The sequence below is a fragment of the Bos indicus genome, chromosome 14 (assembly GCF_029378745.1).
Source record: "Bos indicus isolate NIAB-ARS_2022 breed Sahiwal x Tharparkar chromosome 14, NIAB-ARS_B.indTharparkar_mat_pri_1.0, whole genome shotgun sequence".
NCBI classification, from domain to species: Eukaryota; Metazoa; Chordata; class Mammalia; order Artiodactyla; family Bovidae; genus Bos; species Bos indicus.
Window position 1 is genome coordinate 51,106,925 of NC_091773.1, and position 17,476 is coordinate 51,124,400.

At 39.5% G+C, this 17,476-nt stretch overlaps 1 protein-coding gene across 7 annotated transcripts in view; it reads left to right on the top strand.

Moving 5' to 3' along the window:
• The first annotated feature begins 222 nt into the window (after nucleotides 1-222).
• Nucleotides 223-17,476, top strand: part of CSMD3 (CUB and Sushi multiple domains 3) — a 1,461,887-nt gene continuing 1,444,633 nt past the window's right edge. For 4 of the 7 annotated variants that reach the window (XM_070802768.1, XM_070802769.1, XM_070802770.1 and 1 more), the window contains exon 1: nucleotides 224-644. In XM_070802768.1, coding sequence (XP_070658869.1) covers nucleotides 467-644 — 178 coding nt within the window. In that variant the 5' untranslated portion in view covers nucleotides 224-466. Of the gene's footprint in view, nucleotides 645-17,476 lie in introns of all 7 variants that reach the window. The other 3 variants (XM_070802767.1, XM_070802766.1, XM_070802772.1) reach the window with 1 other exon arrangement.

Below are 17,476 nucleotides of genomic sequence, written 5' to 3' on the forward strand. Positions count from 1 at the left end.
AAAAGCAATACAGATTCTCCGATTAAAATATTCCTCTAACATGTTTCTATAGTCACAGGCTGGAATGGAGAACTCACTAACATAATATTTCTTGGTCTGCTTTTAGAGGCAGAATTGATCTATTCGGGGGGAAAAAAAATCAAACCTCTTAATTTCAAATATTGTGGGGAGTTTGTCAAAGAGAGGAGCTGGGCTTTAAGAGGCTCACTAGTGGTTTCTGGTGGTTGCTATAACGAGCTGGAATTGAGGTAGGTTTTAGTGGAGGGGAAAAAAACGCACAAGAAAAGGCAGAATCCAGAGTAGCAGAGACTTTGTGCCCCCGTTGGAGAGAGATGGTTGAGTCCTCTTCAAGGTTGCTGTGGTATCCCAGAAACACCATTCACTTCGAGCTGTGACCGCGCACCAACAACAGCAACAACTCCACTGCGCCGGGCTGAGGAGCAGGAATTAGGAGCTCGCGAATAATATGAAAGGGATCCGCAAAGGGGAAAGCCGAGCGAAGGAATCCAAACCCCGGGAGCCTGGCACGAGAAAATGCGCTAAATGTGGCCGCCTAGACTTCATCCTGATGAAGAAAATGGGGATTAAAAGTGGATTTACGTTCTGGAACCTCGTCTTTTTATTGACGGTGTCTTGTGTGAAAGGTAGGCTTGCTTTCGGGGTCCCCTCTGCTTTGGATGGAGGTGAGCTGACTTGTCGCCAGAGACGGGTAGCTTACTTTGCAATTTGCACGGATAAAATAATCATGATTATACTGAAGGAGTCGATTCACAGCTCTTTTTCTCCCTCAGATAGGAAATGCATTTTGCTTGCCAGATTTGGCGTTCAATGCAGTGATTGAGCTTGTGCTCAATAAATATTCTTGCAGTATGCTCAAACGAATACGTGAGTTGGTTCCTATAGCCTCTAACTAGTGGATACCAGGCAGAATTCCTCTGCAAGACTTTTCTTGGTGATGAGGGTTACCTTGATTTCTAGTCAAATCAGTAGGGTTTGATGCTTTGGTTGGAATATTTATATTAAAGGCGCTCCTGGAAATGCTTTTTAACCCTTTCAGGTAGGAAAGTTATGTTAGGAAGGTGCTGCTTTTAAATGCATTAGGGCACAGGGGTCTTTCAAGAATCCCCCCACTCCCCACCCCCAACCAACATGAATGTGTGCATGCATTTGTGAATTATTTCTACGTGGGCTCTTTTGCACTGATAAATAATAGAGGCTGTTTCCTAGGTCCTGTGGTAGAGGTTTGGCTTAAAATGGGGCTTTTGAACGGTCTGAGACGCCAGGAAGTGTAACCAGGTACCTTTGGGGATGAATGAAGGTAGGAGGAAAGTCATCAGCTGAAGACCAAAAAGAAAATCCCCAGCAAGTCTCGGCGTTCAGACAGGTAGAGTGAGTGTCACATGCACAGACAAGGGGAGGAGGTGGGTGGGATGTAAAATTCAATCCTAAGCAGGAAGGCAAGGGACAGTCAGGATCACTGGAAGGAGAGCTGTCCTCTGGGAGAAAATAGATTCCCAGCTCTGTTCTACAACTTCTCCTGCGCCCTGCTGCCCATTAATTGCTGCAAAAAAAGAAAAGAAAGAAAGAAAACCAAAAAAAAAAAAAAAAAAAACACCTCAGGCTGTGTTTATGACTCATGCTATCATTTTTGAATAACCACCTCCCCGTACTCATGGCAGCTCGCATAGACGCGACGGATGTCGTTTTCAGTGAAGCTAGTTTCAAATCCAGGGTGTCTGTGTGTCGGGGGGTGGGCGGTGGGGGCGGAGGGGGGGGGGTGGCTGTTGGCCCGGGCGCGCCACCTCTGTCCTCACAAACTGGACGCTTCTTCCTTTGTAAAGGAGTGTCTCTCTGAACCGCAATCAGGCCGCATCTCTATGAAACAGTTTATTGTCCAGCTTGCAGCTGGCTGTCCCCCCACAGAAGGCAGTCCATTTGCATTCAGTGGAAATGATAATTCATGTTTTGGGTGGAGGGAGCTGGAAGGGTTACCTCTCCCTCTATTAAGGACCAATGATGGGCGACATGTTTCGAATTTTAATTGACATTCCTAAATGCCAAGAAGTCGTCCCAGGTCTCTGTGGCAGCAACTGCCTTGTAATCTTAACCTGCTCCTTAAAGCTTTACACCCCGCTTCGCCGACGCTCACCAGCCTCAGCGCAGCTTTGAGCCAAAACGCTCGTTCTCTACGGGCGCAACTACACAATCTAGTGTACAGAACGCGTCTTGGGTTGCTTACGAGGGGTTCTCGTCGCCGGCTCGACGTGTGAGGAGCCTCGCATTTATGCTTAGCTCGCCTGCCACTGACAGTCGGCGGTTAATGGATGGCCCTGGGGTTTGGCTGCTAGGAGCCGGCGACAGCTCCTGGCAGGAAAAAATGTTGAGGTGGCTCCTGCTAGATGCCCGGGGGGTTAAGTGCGAGTTTTCACGCGATACCTGTTGAGTCAAAACACATTGGAGGGCAGATGGAAGAGGGAGTCTCCGAAGCTGGACGAGCTTGCCAGGCTGACAAACCCAGAGCCCAGCAGCCTGCGATTACAGCCCGGCTGCCCGGACCTACCATATTTCCCAGATAAGCCGCGCCGATAGAAACGAAAGGCGCGTCAGTTTGCTTTAAATGGAACTGGAAATGAGAAACACCACCCCCCGCCCCCCCCCTTCTCTACTCACAGCTCCTGTACTTTGGACTGAGATAATCGGTCCAAGGAATACATTCCAGTTTCGGGGACATCAGGAAGAAGGGGTGTTTCACACTCTGCTTTGATCTTGTCCAAAATAAATTTTCAACGGACCATTAATTTTTTTAATGGTGATAAGGTTCTTCATTGTCACTTATCTGCCACTTGAAAGGCATTTCTTATATTTTACAACTTGGAACGCCGTCCTCAGATTCTGAGACACAAACTTACAGACGATATATTCTTTAGATTTACTCCCGGTTGCCAGTGGTGCCAGTTTTCACGATTGCTTCTTCTTCTTCCCCTTCTCCCTATTTTTTAATTTCACCTACGTCTCAAGGCTTTTCCTAAAACCAAGATCGCAGCAATAGCTTGAATGTTCTTTCCCCCTAGTGTCTACAACCGCTTTTGTCTTCCACAGTGTTTTTCCTCCGGTCTCCCAGGCCCACGGGAAAGCTCGAAATGGGCAGGCTTTCTAAGGCTTCTGCAGGTTCTAATCTAGGGCTAAGGCTAAGGAAGTCTGTGGCGCATGCTTTTCCAGGTGAACAGCTCAGGCCTTGAGAATTCCACCTTTTGTCCACACTTTTCATCCTTTACTATCTCACCTCTGCCTGCAACAGCAATGACAAAGAGGCTCAGTGGGAGAAATAGCCTCAGACAAAGTGGGCTTCCGTGGTAGGCCTGAATCGCTCCAGTAGTATTAGAAAGAGAGGCAACCCTCTCTGGGCGTTTTATCTCCACTGTTGTCATCTGAAATAAAACGCCATGTAAGGCACCAAATTGGGGGTGGGGTGGGGGCTGCTTAGGCTGATGCATGCTGAAACACACACACGCAGCAGAGGTTTCTGAAATGCAGCCTGCAGCTGCAGCCTGCCTGTTTTAGGTTTCAGTCAGATAGAATATGTGAATCTTCAAGTCGTGCTTAAACGTCCCGCCCACATAAACAAACACTGGCAGGGTGCTTCCTCACACTCCTTGGGAGATCCCGGGGGAACGCACAAATCCTGCGGGGGACGGGGTGGGGGCGAGGTACAGAAAGCACTGACCTCCGAGGACAGCAGGTGGGAGCTGGCATGCTGCACCCCCTACCCTGTACTAGAGCCTGCTTTCAAGACTCCTTGCTGGACCCCCAGACTTCCAGAAGGATCTGCGTTTCTGCGTGCTCTGGGACTCCAAGGAGATATTACTCCTGCCATAGAGCTCTTGGGGAAGAGCCGAGCTCGCAGCTTGTCTCGCAGTTAATTAGTGCTGGCAAGGGTCGCGGTGTCCACGCAGGAGGAGAGCTGCCAGCAGCGCTCAGTAGCACCTTGTGCCCACCCCAGGGTGGCCGCGCCAGAGGTGTCAGCCCCAGGCTTGTGCTCAGGGTCTGATAACTCTTACTTTCCCGACCTCAGGGCGACAGTCTGACTTGTCAGTACCGTTAACAAAATTTCTGTCTCGTCTCGGGTCTCGAGAGAGCTTTACAAAGGTGGTCCTGTTGGGTTAATGTCTTTACAAGCCAAAACTGCACCCAACAAAAAGCCACCCACTGCCACCGCCACCATCAAAACCCTTCCCCTGAATCTAACAAGACTGAGTCAGCTGCTGAGAGACAATCTTCTTGTTTGGGTCGGGGTCCTTGTCCTGCTGCAGTCTGGTCAGGTAGCCCTCCCTTCCAACTGTTTCTCTGGAAATACTTTATTGCTTCTAGAAGACCAGATTCCCCAAAATATTCATAGACCACTGAGGTTGAATTGAATGCCTGACTTGGCCTTTGGCGATTGTGACGGGGTGTGTGTGTGTGTGTGTTGCTGGGAGGGGAATTCCACACGGATCAAGGCGGAAGAGACTTCTGGAGGCCTCAAGGGTGGGTGTGGGTGTGTGTCCGAGATGGACAGGGTGGCGGGTTACACAATGTGTGTTTCTGTTCCCGGATCCTATTTGGTCGGTGGTGCTGCGACCACTGCTGTCAGGAGTCCCGGTGGAGGCACAGAGAAAGCTCCGTTTTCCCAAGCTGACCCCAGCGCTGCTCTCACCAAAACAACTTCTCTAACAGGCTCTTCGGGAGTTCAAAAAACTCACCGGAGAAGGAGTAATGGGGGTTGATTCCCCTCTTCCATCCGCTTCAACCCCTTCCCTGCTCTGTCGCTGGGGGGAAAGCAAGCAGGAGGCAGTCCCAGGACTGGAACTCTACAGGGCTCTGTTGGATCCCAGGGGAAAGCGCAGAAGAAATGAAACAGCACAGGGTCATCCCGGTTGTCCTCTGGTCCTCTCCCCACCCCGCAGGAGAGGCCAGCTGAGGGCTGAAAGCGGGGCAGGAATGGGAATTTCAGCGCAGTGCAGAATAATACGAAGCAGAACAACCAAAGAAAGAAAGATAAATTCAGGCAGCCAGGCGATTTCCCTTCTCCTTGAACACGGCGCCTTTGGGGAGGCTTTGCACTACCGAGTTGCTAAGCCAATCCAATTTACCGCCCTCAAAAGGCTTCAGTAGCTCCCAGAATTCTGAGCTGAACTTTCCCTGGACAGTTAGTTACCAGTTGAAATCCTTCTAAACTATCATACTGCAGCCCCATATTTCCAGAATCTTTTGGTATTGAGGGGGTTGGGGAGGACGTTGGGGCTGCTTTAAGCCCATGTAGAAGAGTGAGTGGGTGAGCAGAAATTATTAAGGAGCAGGTTTCAGGCTGTGGAAAACCTGATGGCAGCTCCTTTAAGAGCCTTCAAGGAGAAAAGGGATAGAATTTACTCAATAGATTATATACTCCAGGAGCATAGATTTCGTTTCAGTAGTTATTAGTGTTCATGATATTAATTAGTGTTACTATTTATGGGATAGCTGAATAGATGTGGGGTACACATCTTTTCCCTGAACACACAATTTACTGTCTGCAGAAACTGTAAAATATTGAAATAAAGCAGTAGCAAGTGGCATCAATATAGGATTTTAAAAGTGGCAAGCTCTGGCATAAGTGACATCTGATAAAACAAAAAGTAAGAAAGATAGCAATTAATGATGCCCTCCCACACAAATAGAAACAACCTCTAATGCTAAAATACCCATTTAGTCTCCAACACTAAGTGAAAGCATCTAAACTTTGTTTCTTACATCTCCAAACACACTTCTCCTTGATGTCCTGAAAGTTTTATTTTCTTCTACTTAATATCACAGTCTCCAGAAAAGGCTTCAGGATATTAAGTACTTTCAATGTTTTGTCCAGCTTGGAAAATAACTTTGAAGCCTCAAGCAACATTTCTGGTGAGGAAACTGGTACTTCAAGTAACATGACTATTTGAGAAAATATGCCATCTTGTACTTTGAATTCCAATTTTCAAAGTTGGAGAGATTAGAAGCAAAATGACTGCAAACCAAAAGATTAGCAAAATATGCCTGAGTTGCCAATAAGGTCATTTTATTTTTGCTCTATATACATTAAAACATAGCTTCTTTTTCTGTCTCTTTTTCCCACAGCCCTTATTCATAATCCAAAGTGGTGTGTAGTTTATACATACAGTGGCAGTTTTAATTTGGATTTTGGATGAGGTCTGGTAGAACAGATAAAGTCATTATCCATTTATCTTTTCTCTTTCAAAGTGAGCAGGTGGGGTGATTCATTGTACTTTCCAGGGAGATCAATCTCCAAGTCTACAAGATTTTCTCAGAATTAGACCCCTTGGAAGGTCCTCATTCTCATCAGGAATATCAATTTTATAGGAATTCCACTGAGAAAAATCAATTTGTTGAATACCTTCCAGTATTCATAGTCTCAATGCTAGTTATCATCTTTCTTTCTCTCACGCCTCTAATCTTACTGCTATATAATGCATTCATGCTATCACACCTTTTGCTAAGCTATCGCTTGGTGCTAACTAAAGATTCTTAAGGATTAATACTTTTTCATATAATCACAATCTGTCACCCAAAAGCCAATTTGAAACCTCTAAAAAGTCAAAATTTATAAGATTATCATATACATCATGTACCTTGTAACTGGAAAACAAGAATATCAATGATAATCATGTGTCATTAGATATGTCAAAATGTTCTATTTGCTCAAAAAAGATTGCACAGCAGTGATTTCAAAATGTTCCTCAACAAGTAGCATCCTTTGGAAACTTGTTAGAAATATGAATTCTCAGACTCCCACCCCAGGCCTATTGAAACAGATGCCCTAGTGGTTGGACACCCACATAGGTATTTATAACAAGTCATCCAGGTAATTCTATTGGCTCTAAAGTTTGAGAAACACTAAAGCAAGTACTCTGGAGCCACCAAGACCTGAAGCAGGAAAAAAAAATAAATTGCCAGCAACTATCTTTGTAATAGCAACTCAGTTTTCCTAAAATTCATTTTCATTATCTGTTAAAAAGGAAATTAGAATTTCGGTAGAAAGATTATGCATGCAACATATATAGTGCCTGACACTAGGAGCTATCATCACTGCTATTAAAATACACTTCCATGCACAAAGCCAGTGACTCTCACACACTTCATCCCTAGCATTACCAGCCCTAACTTGTCCACCATAGTAAATAAAAAATACAGCATCTTCTCTCTAGCTATTATTTCACTTTGGCTAAGTTCCTGGGCTATTATACATTGGAAAAACACTCTGAAATTTCTGCTTATCACCTTTACACAGTTACTCCAGGTGCTGGCTCTATGAATCAGGGGCAGAATCATAGCTTAAATATGTTACTCCTACTCCTAGGCTAATTTCATTTGTTGTGTTCCAATACTGATTTATTTTAATATTGATTGACTAATGTACTTACATGAATTTGTTAATTCATCTTGTTACAAATTCATGGTACTTACAGGGTTGGAAGAGTTCTTACATACCAGCTAGTTCACTGTTTATATTTTATACAATAAATGCACATGTCTAGAAAGAATAAGTGCTTTTTTCACTAGGTTAAAAATATAATTAGCTCCAGAATTGAGACTAGATCATTGGGCTTTCAAGTTTATGTTCAACTCTATTTCTACTGTACCTTATCAATTTTACTACAGAATTTTCTCGAATGGCACCAATGAAGACAATCACAAATCTAATATTTGAGAACCATATGCCAATTAGTACCATACAAGAATACTAGTGACTATATGTTTTTATGGTATTGTTTTTTGATGCTAACTACTTATTTTGTAAAAGAAAAAATAAACAATTTTGGAATGAAAATATTTTCTAAAACTATTATAATATGTACACCAAATAAAATCATCGTATATTCAAGGCTATTTTTGACATTACATGGTTGTAAAAACAAAATTAGAGGACTGTTTTTTAGTCTCATAAAGAACTTAGATTCCTGGGTCAGAAAGATCCCTTGGAGAAGGGAATGGCAACCCACTCCATTATTCTTGCCTGGAAAATTCCATGAACAGAGGAGCCTACAGTCCATGGGATCTTAAAGTGTCAGACACAACTGAGTGACTAACACTTTCACTTTTTCAAAGAACGTAGAGGGATAGTACTTAAAAATCAACCTCTTGTTTATTTCTTCCCATAATCTAGACATAATTTCTTATTTAAAGCCTTTTAAATCTAGGAAATCTGTTCCTAATTTATTTTATTCATGGTTTTATATATTTACATCATATTAACATAAGATGTATGCATTCTGTCTCATCTACATTACATTTGCACATTTCTCTCATATGATCTAAATAAGATGATGGTATCGTAAAATTCTACCACAGAAATAATAGTATATTTTATAAATATATAAATAGTAAATTTTATAAATTTATAGTATATAAATATACTATAAATAGTATATTTTATAAATTAAAATTGTAAAAACAATCAATAATCTGAAGGGCTAGCTTCAATTTTAGTGATCTGTGATATTTCTCTAAGGTCTCTTCAAGGTATGGGAGTAAAATTTCCAAAATAATGAATGCTGCTAAATTTGAAGTGCTTACAAGTTCAGAAAGTGATTGAATTACATAAAAAGTAATGAGTGATTCTCTGAAAAGCTGAGTTTGTAATGTTCAAGATTATAAAGTTCTTACTTCCTTTGCTCTATGTTAGCAAATTTTAAAGAATTTTTTTAATTCCATAGTTTAAAGTAATGGTAAGCATTTTTCTTTTTTTAAACTATGACAGTTTAAGAAATGCAGTTGCATACCATTTTGAAAGGAAATTTATAAATGGAAATAGACTCTCAGAAGTGAATTTGTTAACTTTTAAATAACTGAAAAAACAACAGCTATGCTTAGTTTATACAAGTCCATCAGATTATACAAGATTCCAGAATGCTCAGAGGTGCTTCACATATGTGAATGAACATGTGCTCAGTCATATCTGACTCTTTGCAACCCCATGGACTGTAGCCCACCAGCGAATTCTCCAGGGAAGAATACTGGAGCAGGTTGCCATTTCCAACTTCAAGGGATCTTCCCAACCCAGAGATTGAACCCACATCTCTTTTGTCTCATGCATTGGCAAGGAGATTCTTTACCACTGAGCCACCTAGGAAACACACTTCATATATAGAGAGGATATAAGATGTTATTATGTCAGGGGAAATGGTATCAAAATAGGCATGTGCCTTTACTGTATAAAATTTGAGCCACAAGAAGCTCTGTTCTAAGCCTTTTAAATAGAGTGTGTTAACTACATCTCAAACAATGGTTCTCTCTCTTTTTCCTGCTTAGAATTCTAACAAGCATCTTGTGAGATAGCTGTTATCTCCTACGTATAGATTATTATCTCCATTTATAAATTATCCACATTTCCTGGGGCCAGAGAGGTACAATGATTTTCCAGGATCGTTGTTTAGCTAGTGGTTGGATGAAATCTGAAATCATAATAGATTCATAAGTTCATAGACTCATTAAACAATAAAACTATAAATGACCAAGTTTCTAATTAAATTTCTTCATTTTTATGAGAAAAACTGAAATCTTGACAATTTAACTTAAAAGATAGACTAGTGTTAATGTCCATGTGTTTTATATATATATATATATATATATATATATATATATATATCACATTGTATGTAATACGCAACTTCTCAGTTTTGTAATTTTCAACATCTTTACTTAACTTGCCTAACTTTACTCTCTTAATTATTCTGTAAGATGGTTGTGAAAGCTATTTTTCAGTTTTATATACAATAGTAAGTGAAGCAAAGGAACAATGCATAAGTTAAATATGTCACTATAAGACAAAAAACTATTTAGTGAATTAAGGGCAAGAAAAAAAATCAAAACATATATTTTTAGATTTTAACCAGTACTCCTGAGTAAAATTTTAAAATTTATGAATGTAAATGAATTTATGGACTTCACATATAAAATATGTGGGCATAAAATTATTTACCAGTAGAAGGAAATGGCAACCCACTCCAGTACTCTTGCCTGGAAAATCCCATGGATGGAGAAGCCTGGTAGGCTACAGTCCATGGGGTCGCAAGAGTCGGACACGACTGAGCGACTTCACTTCACTTCACTAGTATCATAAGCCTTGGCAAATAAATTAATTCTATTTGGTACCTTAATCTTCCATTTAGTTCTACAGAATTTAAGGATGGGAAAACTCTTATAACTAACTTGTCTAGTGTCTAATAGTCAGAGAATGTGCATTAGATTTATATGTGGGGGTATGGGAAGGTGCTTTTTAAAAGAACATTCCTATCCAAGCTTTATCCCCTTGCTCTACTTCCTACCATAATTACATCCTAGTTAAAAGTGCACGTGTAGGTGTACATCTTCACATAATGAGCAGACTGTTCTGAAAAATGAAGAGATTTGCCACACAATAGAATGCAAAACAGTCCTTCAGTTCTCTGTCCAACACGTTTCTTTTTATTGCTGTGCTTAGTCAGTCTTCTAGGACTCTTTTCAACCCAGTGGACTCCAGCCCACCAGGCTCCTCTGTCCATGGGGATTTCTCCAGGCAAGAATACTGGAGTGGGCTGCCATGCCCTTCTCCAGGGAATCTTCCCAACCTAGGGGTTGAACTCAGGACTCCCACATTGCAGGTGGATTCTTTACCAGCTGAGCTACCAGGGTAGCTCTTCTTTTTATTGGATACTGCCTTATGAGCTTCCTTTATATGTATGCTAAGTCACTTCAGTCATGTCCAACTCTTTGTGACCTCATGGATTTAAAGCTGCCAGGCACCTTTGTCCATAGGATTCCCCAGACAAGGATACTGGAGTGGGTTGCCATGTCCTTCTCCAGGGGATCTTCCTGACCTGGGGATTGAACCTGTATGTTTTAAGCATCTCCTGCATTGTCAGGTAGGTTCTTTACCACTAGCTCCACTTGGGAAGCATCATTTAGCCCTAATTTGTTTATGTAATAAAGCTACTTGAGAGGAGAGACCATTGTGCCTATGTCCAAATCCTGACCAGGCTCAAAATAATATTTCCTGAAGTAATTGTGTAAGGTGACACAGATACATGAGTGTAATAATACTGGTAAATGAGAATCTTAACATGCCATCTAAGGATTAACTATAAATTAAATGGGGGCATTGAAATTACATCATTGTCTAAAAAAGAAAAAAATATACACACATTAAATTATACTTAAGCACTCAAAATTAGCATTACATTTTCCTTTGAAGGTGATAACATATATTTTTATATGCAACAGAAGTACTATTGCACTGCAGTCCTTTCTGAACTTTAGACTATCCCAATATAAATATATACTTGTCCTTTTCTACTTGAAATATTAAAACTTTGTGAGTGTATTCTTAGAGATGTCATTTTAACCTATATTTTCAGTGTTAAAGTTCAGATAGCCTAACAATGCCCTCACATGTATTACCCATAGAATATAATTATTACATTGGACAATTTATTTGGGACATTGTTATTTTAAATAGTTTTGCATCTTAGAACAGCTAGGCATAAATTTCTCCACAGTTGCCAAAATTTAGGTCTTTTACCTGAATTGTTACACATTTTACCTGATTGTTACACATACCATCTGTCTTCAAGTCTATTACCTGCAATTATACATTCCAGAATTTTATTTAATGATTAAAATTGACTAATAGTCAGCCAAGGATCTCCATTTTAAAAATGATCCTACTGTAATAACTCACTGTAGTCTATTGAAAGTTTAAATCACAAACTCACTTGATGTTTTTGTTTTCATGAGCTTGGTGAAGAGAAAAAAAAAAAAAGACTGATAATTAAAATGCCTTTTTCTTGAGCTTGTTCACATCCCATTAGCCATTTGTTTATATGTTCACATCTGCTTAATAAAATTAACAGTTTTAACAGTTTTAAACAATGAAAATTGTTTCACTGATATTATTCTAATTTCTAAAATATCTATTTTAGTTTTCTACGGGGAATAGCTTTTTTTTGTTTGTTCACACTCTGAGGGTTATCTGATTAGAAAGAAATGTGAAGGAAAATGTTTTAAAATTTCAATTTGAATGCTTACATGCTTAGTCACTCATCATGTCTGACTCTTTGTGACCCTTTAGGCTGTAGCCTGCCAGGTTACACTGTCCCTAGGCTTTTTCAGGCAAGAATACTGGAGTGGGTTGCCATTTTCTTCTCCAGGTTATATTCCTGACCCCTGGATCAAACCTGGGTCTCCAGTGTTTCCTGAATTGCAGGTGGATTCTTTATCCATTGGTACCTGGGCTCATCAACTGAGTCAGTAAAAAATAAAATTTTAAGTTATATTTTATTATGAACGTTTTAATATAGAGAAGTAAAAATGAGTCTACTTCATTGTTATTCTATTAAAGCATAAAAAGATGCTGTTAAAAGACTTTAACTTCACAATGGAAGTGAGAAATCGATTTAAGGGACTAGATCTGATAGACAGAGTGCCTGATGAACTATGGTTGGAGGTTCGTGACATTGTATTGGAGACAGGAATCAAGACCATCCTCCAGAAAGAGAAAGGCAAAAAAGCAAAATGGCTGTCTGAGGAGGACTTACAAATAGCTGTGAAAAGAAGGGAAGAGAAAAGCAAAGGAGAAAAGGAAAGATATACCCATTTGAATGCAGAGTTCCAAAGAATAGCAAGGAGAGATTAAGAAAGCCTTCCTCATCAATCAATGCAAAGAAATAGAGGAAAACAACAGAATGGGAAAGACTAGAGATCTCTTAAAGAAAATTAGAGATATCAAGGGAATATTTCATGCAAGATGGGCTCAATAAAGGACAGAAATGGTATGGACCTAACAGAAGCAGAAGATATAAAGAGGTGGCGAGAATACACAGAAGAACTGTATAAAAAAGATCTTCACGACCCAGATAATTACGATGGTGGGATCACTCACCTAGAGCCCAGACATCCTGGAATGTGAAGTCAAGTGGGCCTTAGGAAGCATCATTACAAACAGGGCTAGTGGAGGTGATGAAATACAAGTTAAGCTATTTCAAATCCTGGAAGATAACGCTGTGAAAGTGCTGCACTCAATATGCCAGCAAATTTGGAAAACTCAGGAGTGGCCACAGGACTGGAAAAGGCCAGTTTTCATTCCAGTCCCAAAGAATGGCAATGCCAAAGAATGCTCAGACTACTACACAATTGCATTCATCTCACACGCTAGTAAAGTAATGCTCAAAATTCTCTAAGCCAGGCTTCAGCAATACGTGAACCGTGAACTTCCAGATGTTCATGCTGGTTTTAGAAAAGGCAGAGGAACCAGAGATCAAATTGCCAACATCTGCTGGATCATGGAAAAAGTAAGAGAGTTCCAGAAAAACATCTGTTTCTGCTTTATTCACTATGCCAGAGCCTTTGACTGTGTGGATCACAATAAACTGTGGAAAATTCTTCAAGAGATGGGAATACCAGACTACCTGGCCTGCCTCTAGAGAAACCTGTATGCAGGTCAGGAAGCAACAGTTAGAACTGGACATGGAACGACAGACTGGTTCCAAATAGGAAAAGGAGTATGTCAAGGCTGTATATTGTCACCCTGCTTATTTAACTTATATGCAGAGTACTTCATGAGAAATGCTGGGCTGGAGGAAGCACAAGCTGGAATCACGATTGCCGGGAGAAATATCAATAACCTCAGATATGCAGATGACACCACCTTTATGGCAGAAAGTGAAGAAGAACTAAAGAGCCTATTGATGAAAGTGAAAGAGGAGAGTGAAAAAGTTTGCTTAAAGCTCAACATTCAGAAAACTAAGATCATGGCATCCGGTCCCATCACTTCATGGCAAATAGATGGGGAAACAGTGGCTGACTTTATTTTTCTGGGCTCCAGAATCACTGCAGATGGTGATTGCAGCCATGAAATTAAAAGATGCTTACTCCTTGGAAGGAAAGTTATGAGCACCCTAGACAGCATATTAAAAAGCAGAGACATTACTTTGCCAACAAAGGTCTGCCTAGTCAAGGCTATGGTTTTTCCAGTGGTCATGTATGGATGTGAGAGTTGGACTATAAAGAAAGCTGAGGGCCAAAGAATTGATGTTTTTGAACTGTGGTGTTGGAGAAGACTCTTGAGAGTCCCTTGGACTGCAAGGAGATCCAACCAGTCCATCCTAAAGATCAGTCGTGGGTGTTCATTGGAAGGACTGATGTTGAAGCTGAAACTCCAATACTTTGGCCACCTGATGCAAAGAGCTGACTCAGTTGAAAAGACACTGATGCTGGGGGAAAGATTGAAGGCAGGAGGAGAAGTGGAAGACAGAGGATGAGATGGCTGGATGGCATCACCCACTCGATGGATATGGGTTTGGGTGAACTCTGGGAGTTGGTGATGGACAGGGAGGCCCAGTGTGCTGGGGTTCATGAGCTCACAAAGGGTCGGACTCGACTGAGCAACTGCACTGAACTGGATTTGTAATTTTTAGTAATGGCTTTGTTTTTGATGTTTAAACTATATTTTTATACACAGATGGGCTTCCCAGGTGGCTCAGTGGTAAAGAATGGGTCTATGAATGCAGAAGATGCTGGAGGCATGGGCTCAGTGCCTGGGTTGGGAAGATCTTCTGGAGCAGGAAATGGCCAGCCACTCCAGTATTCTTCCCTGGAAAATTCCATGAACAGAGAAGTCTGGCGGGTTATAGTTCATAGGATCACAAAGAGTTAGACATGGCTGAGCATGCATGCACACTGAGGCTTATAAAGGAATGAATGATTTCTCTGAATCTGTTATTGAAGGTGTAATTTGAATTTCCCCCAAATATTGGTAATGAAATTATGCTGATCTATCTGTATGTTCTAATAATGAGCTCTGTGTGCTAAAAGCTGCATTTGTGAGATAACAAATCAAAATTAAGATAACAGGACGAATAAACACAACTGAATCTCTTGGATCTAAAACACAGTACCTTGAATTTATTGACTGTGTGCTCTAACTGAACCATGTAGAGTAGACAAAATATTTACTCAGTGTTCACATATATAGATAAACCCTGACTTAATGTTTTCTGGCTGATGTCTAAATCAAAATAACTAAACTGATTCAAATGTTTTTTGTAAACAAATTTGCATCCAGGCTGCTAATTTGTATGCCAACTTCTAGCTTAATAGTTTATAAACTGATGAAGATGACAAGCCCTCTTAAATGAAGTTTGCAATAGAAATGTTGACAGGCCCATTTTTGCCAGTATAAATTCATGTTCAGTACTCTTTTCATGGCCTAAAAAAGACTTTCATCTATGAATTCTACTAGTACTTGAGTGCCCTTTTATCTCTTAAATGTTTTTAAAGGAGGTCAAATAGAAACTCTTAAAATCAATTTTCTGGCAAAGTGCTAGGAAATCTTTAATATCTGTGTTAGTCTGGCAGTGTTCATTAATATATTAATAGATGAAAATCATAAATGACATTTTGCACTGGATCTTTAAATATTACCAATGTGTTAAGTCCTTAGGAATCAGTCATTTTTCAATATTTTGAAGCTCACTACTTTTCACCTGTCATTGCATAGTTTATTGCAATCTGCCCATCTTAGAAAGACTAATTATGTCATTCTTTCAAAAGCAAAATTCTCAAAGGCCTCAAAAGAAATTGGAAGATGTTAGACATATTAGGTTACACCTTTTATTTTTTCATATAAATATTTAGTTGTTTCTATCTTTTTTTATTGTTGTTAAGTCGTTTGGTTTATTATACCTTTCATTAAAACAGTATTATTTTAAATCAAATATTATTATATTGACACAGTTTAAGTTAGAGTTGTAAAAGATACAGTGGTCAGTAGATTTTATTTCCACAGAAAGAACCAGGGACTTATATATCAGTTCTGAGACTTATCCTTCAGCCATCAATCATTTATGGAAAGCCTGTGTTTGTCATACCCTTGCCTTAGACAATATAAAGAGGAAAATCTAGTCACTACCCTAGAAGTAGACAGTTTTCATAGTGAAGGAGGATTTATGTGAACATAATACCAAAGAAAACTGTGAAATTGTTTAGTTCTTCTATGATTCTTTTATCATGAAATATCAACATAGCACCTTTGTTTGCCTCTTGATGAAGGTGAAATAACCTTTATTTACACATTCTATACATTGTCTTTATCCTATCACAGGTAAGTATTAATATCCTACAGATATTGTTTGAAACTGTCCAATAGGTATCATTTTGTAATCTAATGTAATGTAATTTTCCCTTGCAATTTTCAGAAAATGTTTATTAACTTCCATCTGTTCAGTGAACTTATATGAACTACTTTTTCCAGTATTAAGATTCTACATGAATTTTTGTAACAGTGTTTGCACATTTATAAAATAGTTTGTGATCAGAAAATAGTGCTTCTTATTCATTTTTCCATTGTTCCTGCTTCAGAACTCCTCATAGGCTTCCTACTACTTTTAAATTTCGATTTGTATCTCTGTCCCTTCATTTAGTGTTTGACATGAGTTAAGCCTTGAACTAACTTATCAAGGTCAACACATGCAAAAGGTAAAATAAATAACTAAATATAACTATAACAGATTCTGTCGTAGTTTTTTATGTCTTATTTTTGCATCTTTATTGGAGACTTATGTGTGTTGGGAAAACAGTGTTTCAGTAAGTAGATTATGTTTTGTTTTGCTTTGTTTTTTGATCTGTGATTTAAAGAGCAATAGAAGGATCAATGAATGGTTATACTGAAAAGCAGTCATTTGATGAAATTCTGACATTGGATCAATGACAATTTTGCTACATAGGAGTTAAGTAGAATGATGTATCTTTACAAGGTTAAGACATTCACCAAATTTATCTTGTATTTTATAATTTCCTCATTCCCCTTATGTTGAATTCTTTGATGACTCATATTATTTTAATATTAATATTTGCATCAACATCCTACTTCAAAATTGCCATCTTCCTTTCCCTTTCCACATTCTCACTTCTTTGTGATCTAATGATTTAATGTGTAAGAAACCAGATTTAATATTTATTAATACAGCAAATATTAATGTTGTTTTCTATTTCTAATTTTTAAAATACCAACAATTAATGTAAGACCAAAACTAAACATGTCTATTGTCTATGTAAATTCATTACACTCTGATTACTTTAGCAGAAAAAAAAAAGTAAATTTAAAAGCTTGAGATGATTATTGTTACCATCTTTCTGTGCGAGACAGCAAAAGAGACACAGCTGTATAGAACAGTCTTTTGGACTCTGTGGGAGAGGGTGAGGTTGGGATGATTTGGGAGAATGGCATTGAAACATGTATAATATCATATGTGAAATGAATCGCATGTCCAGGTTCAATGCATGATACAGGATGATTGGGTCTGGTGCACTGGGATGATCCAGAGGGATGGTATGGGGAGGGAGATGGGAAGGGGGTTCAGGATGGGGAACACGTGTACAGCTGTGGCGGATTCATGTTGATATATGGCAAAACCAATACAATATTGTAAAG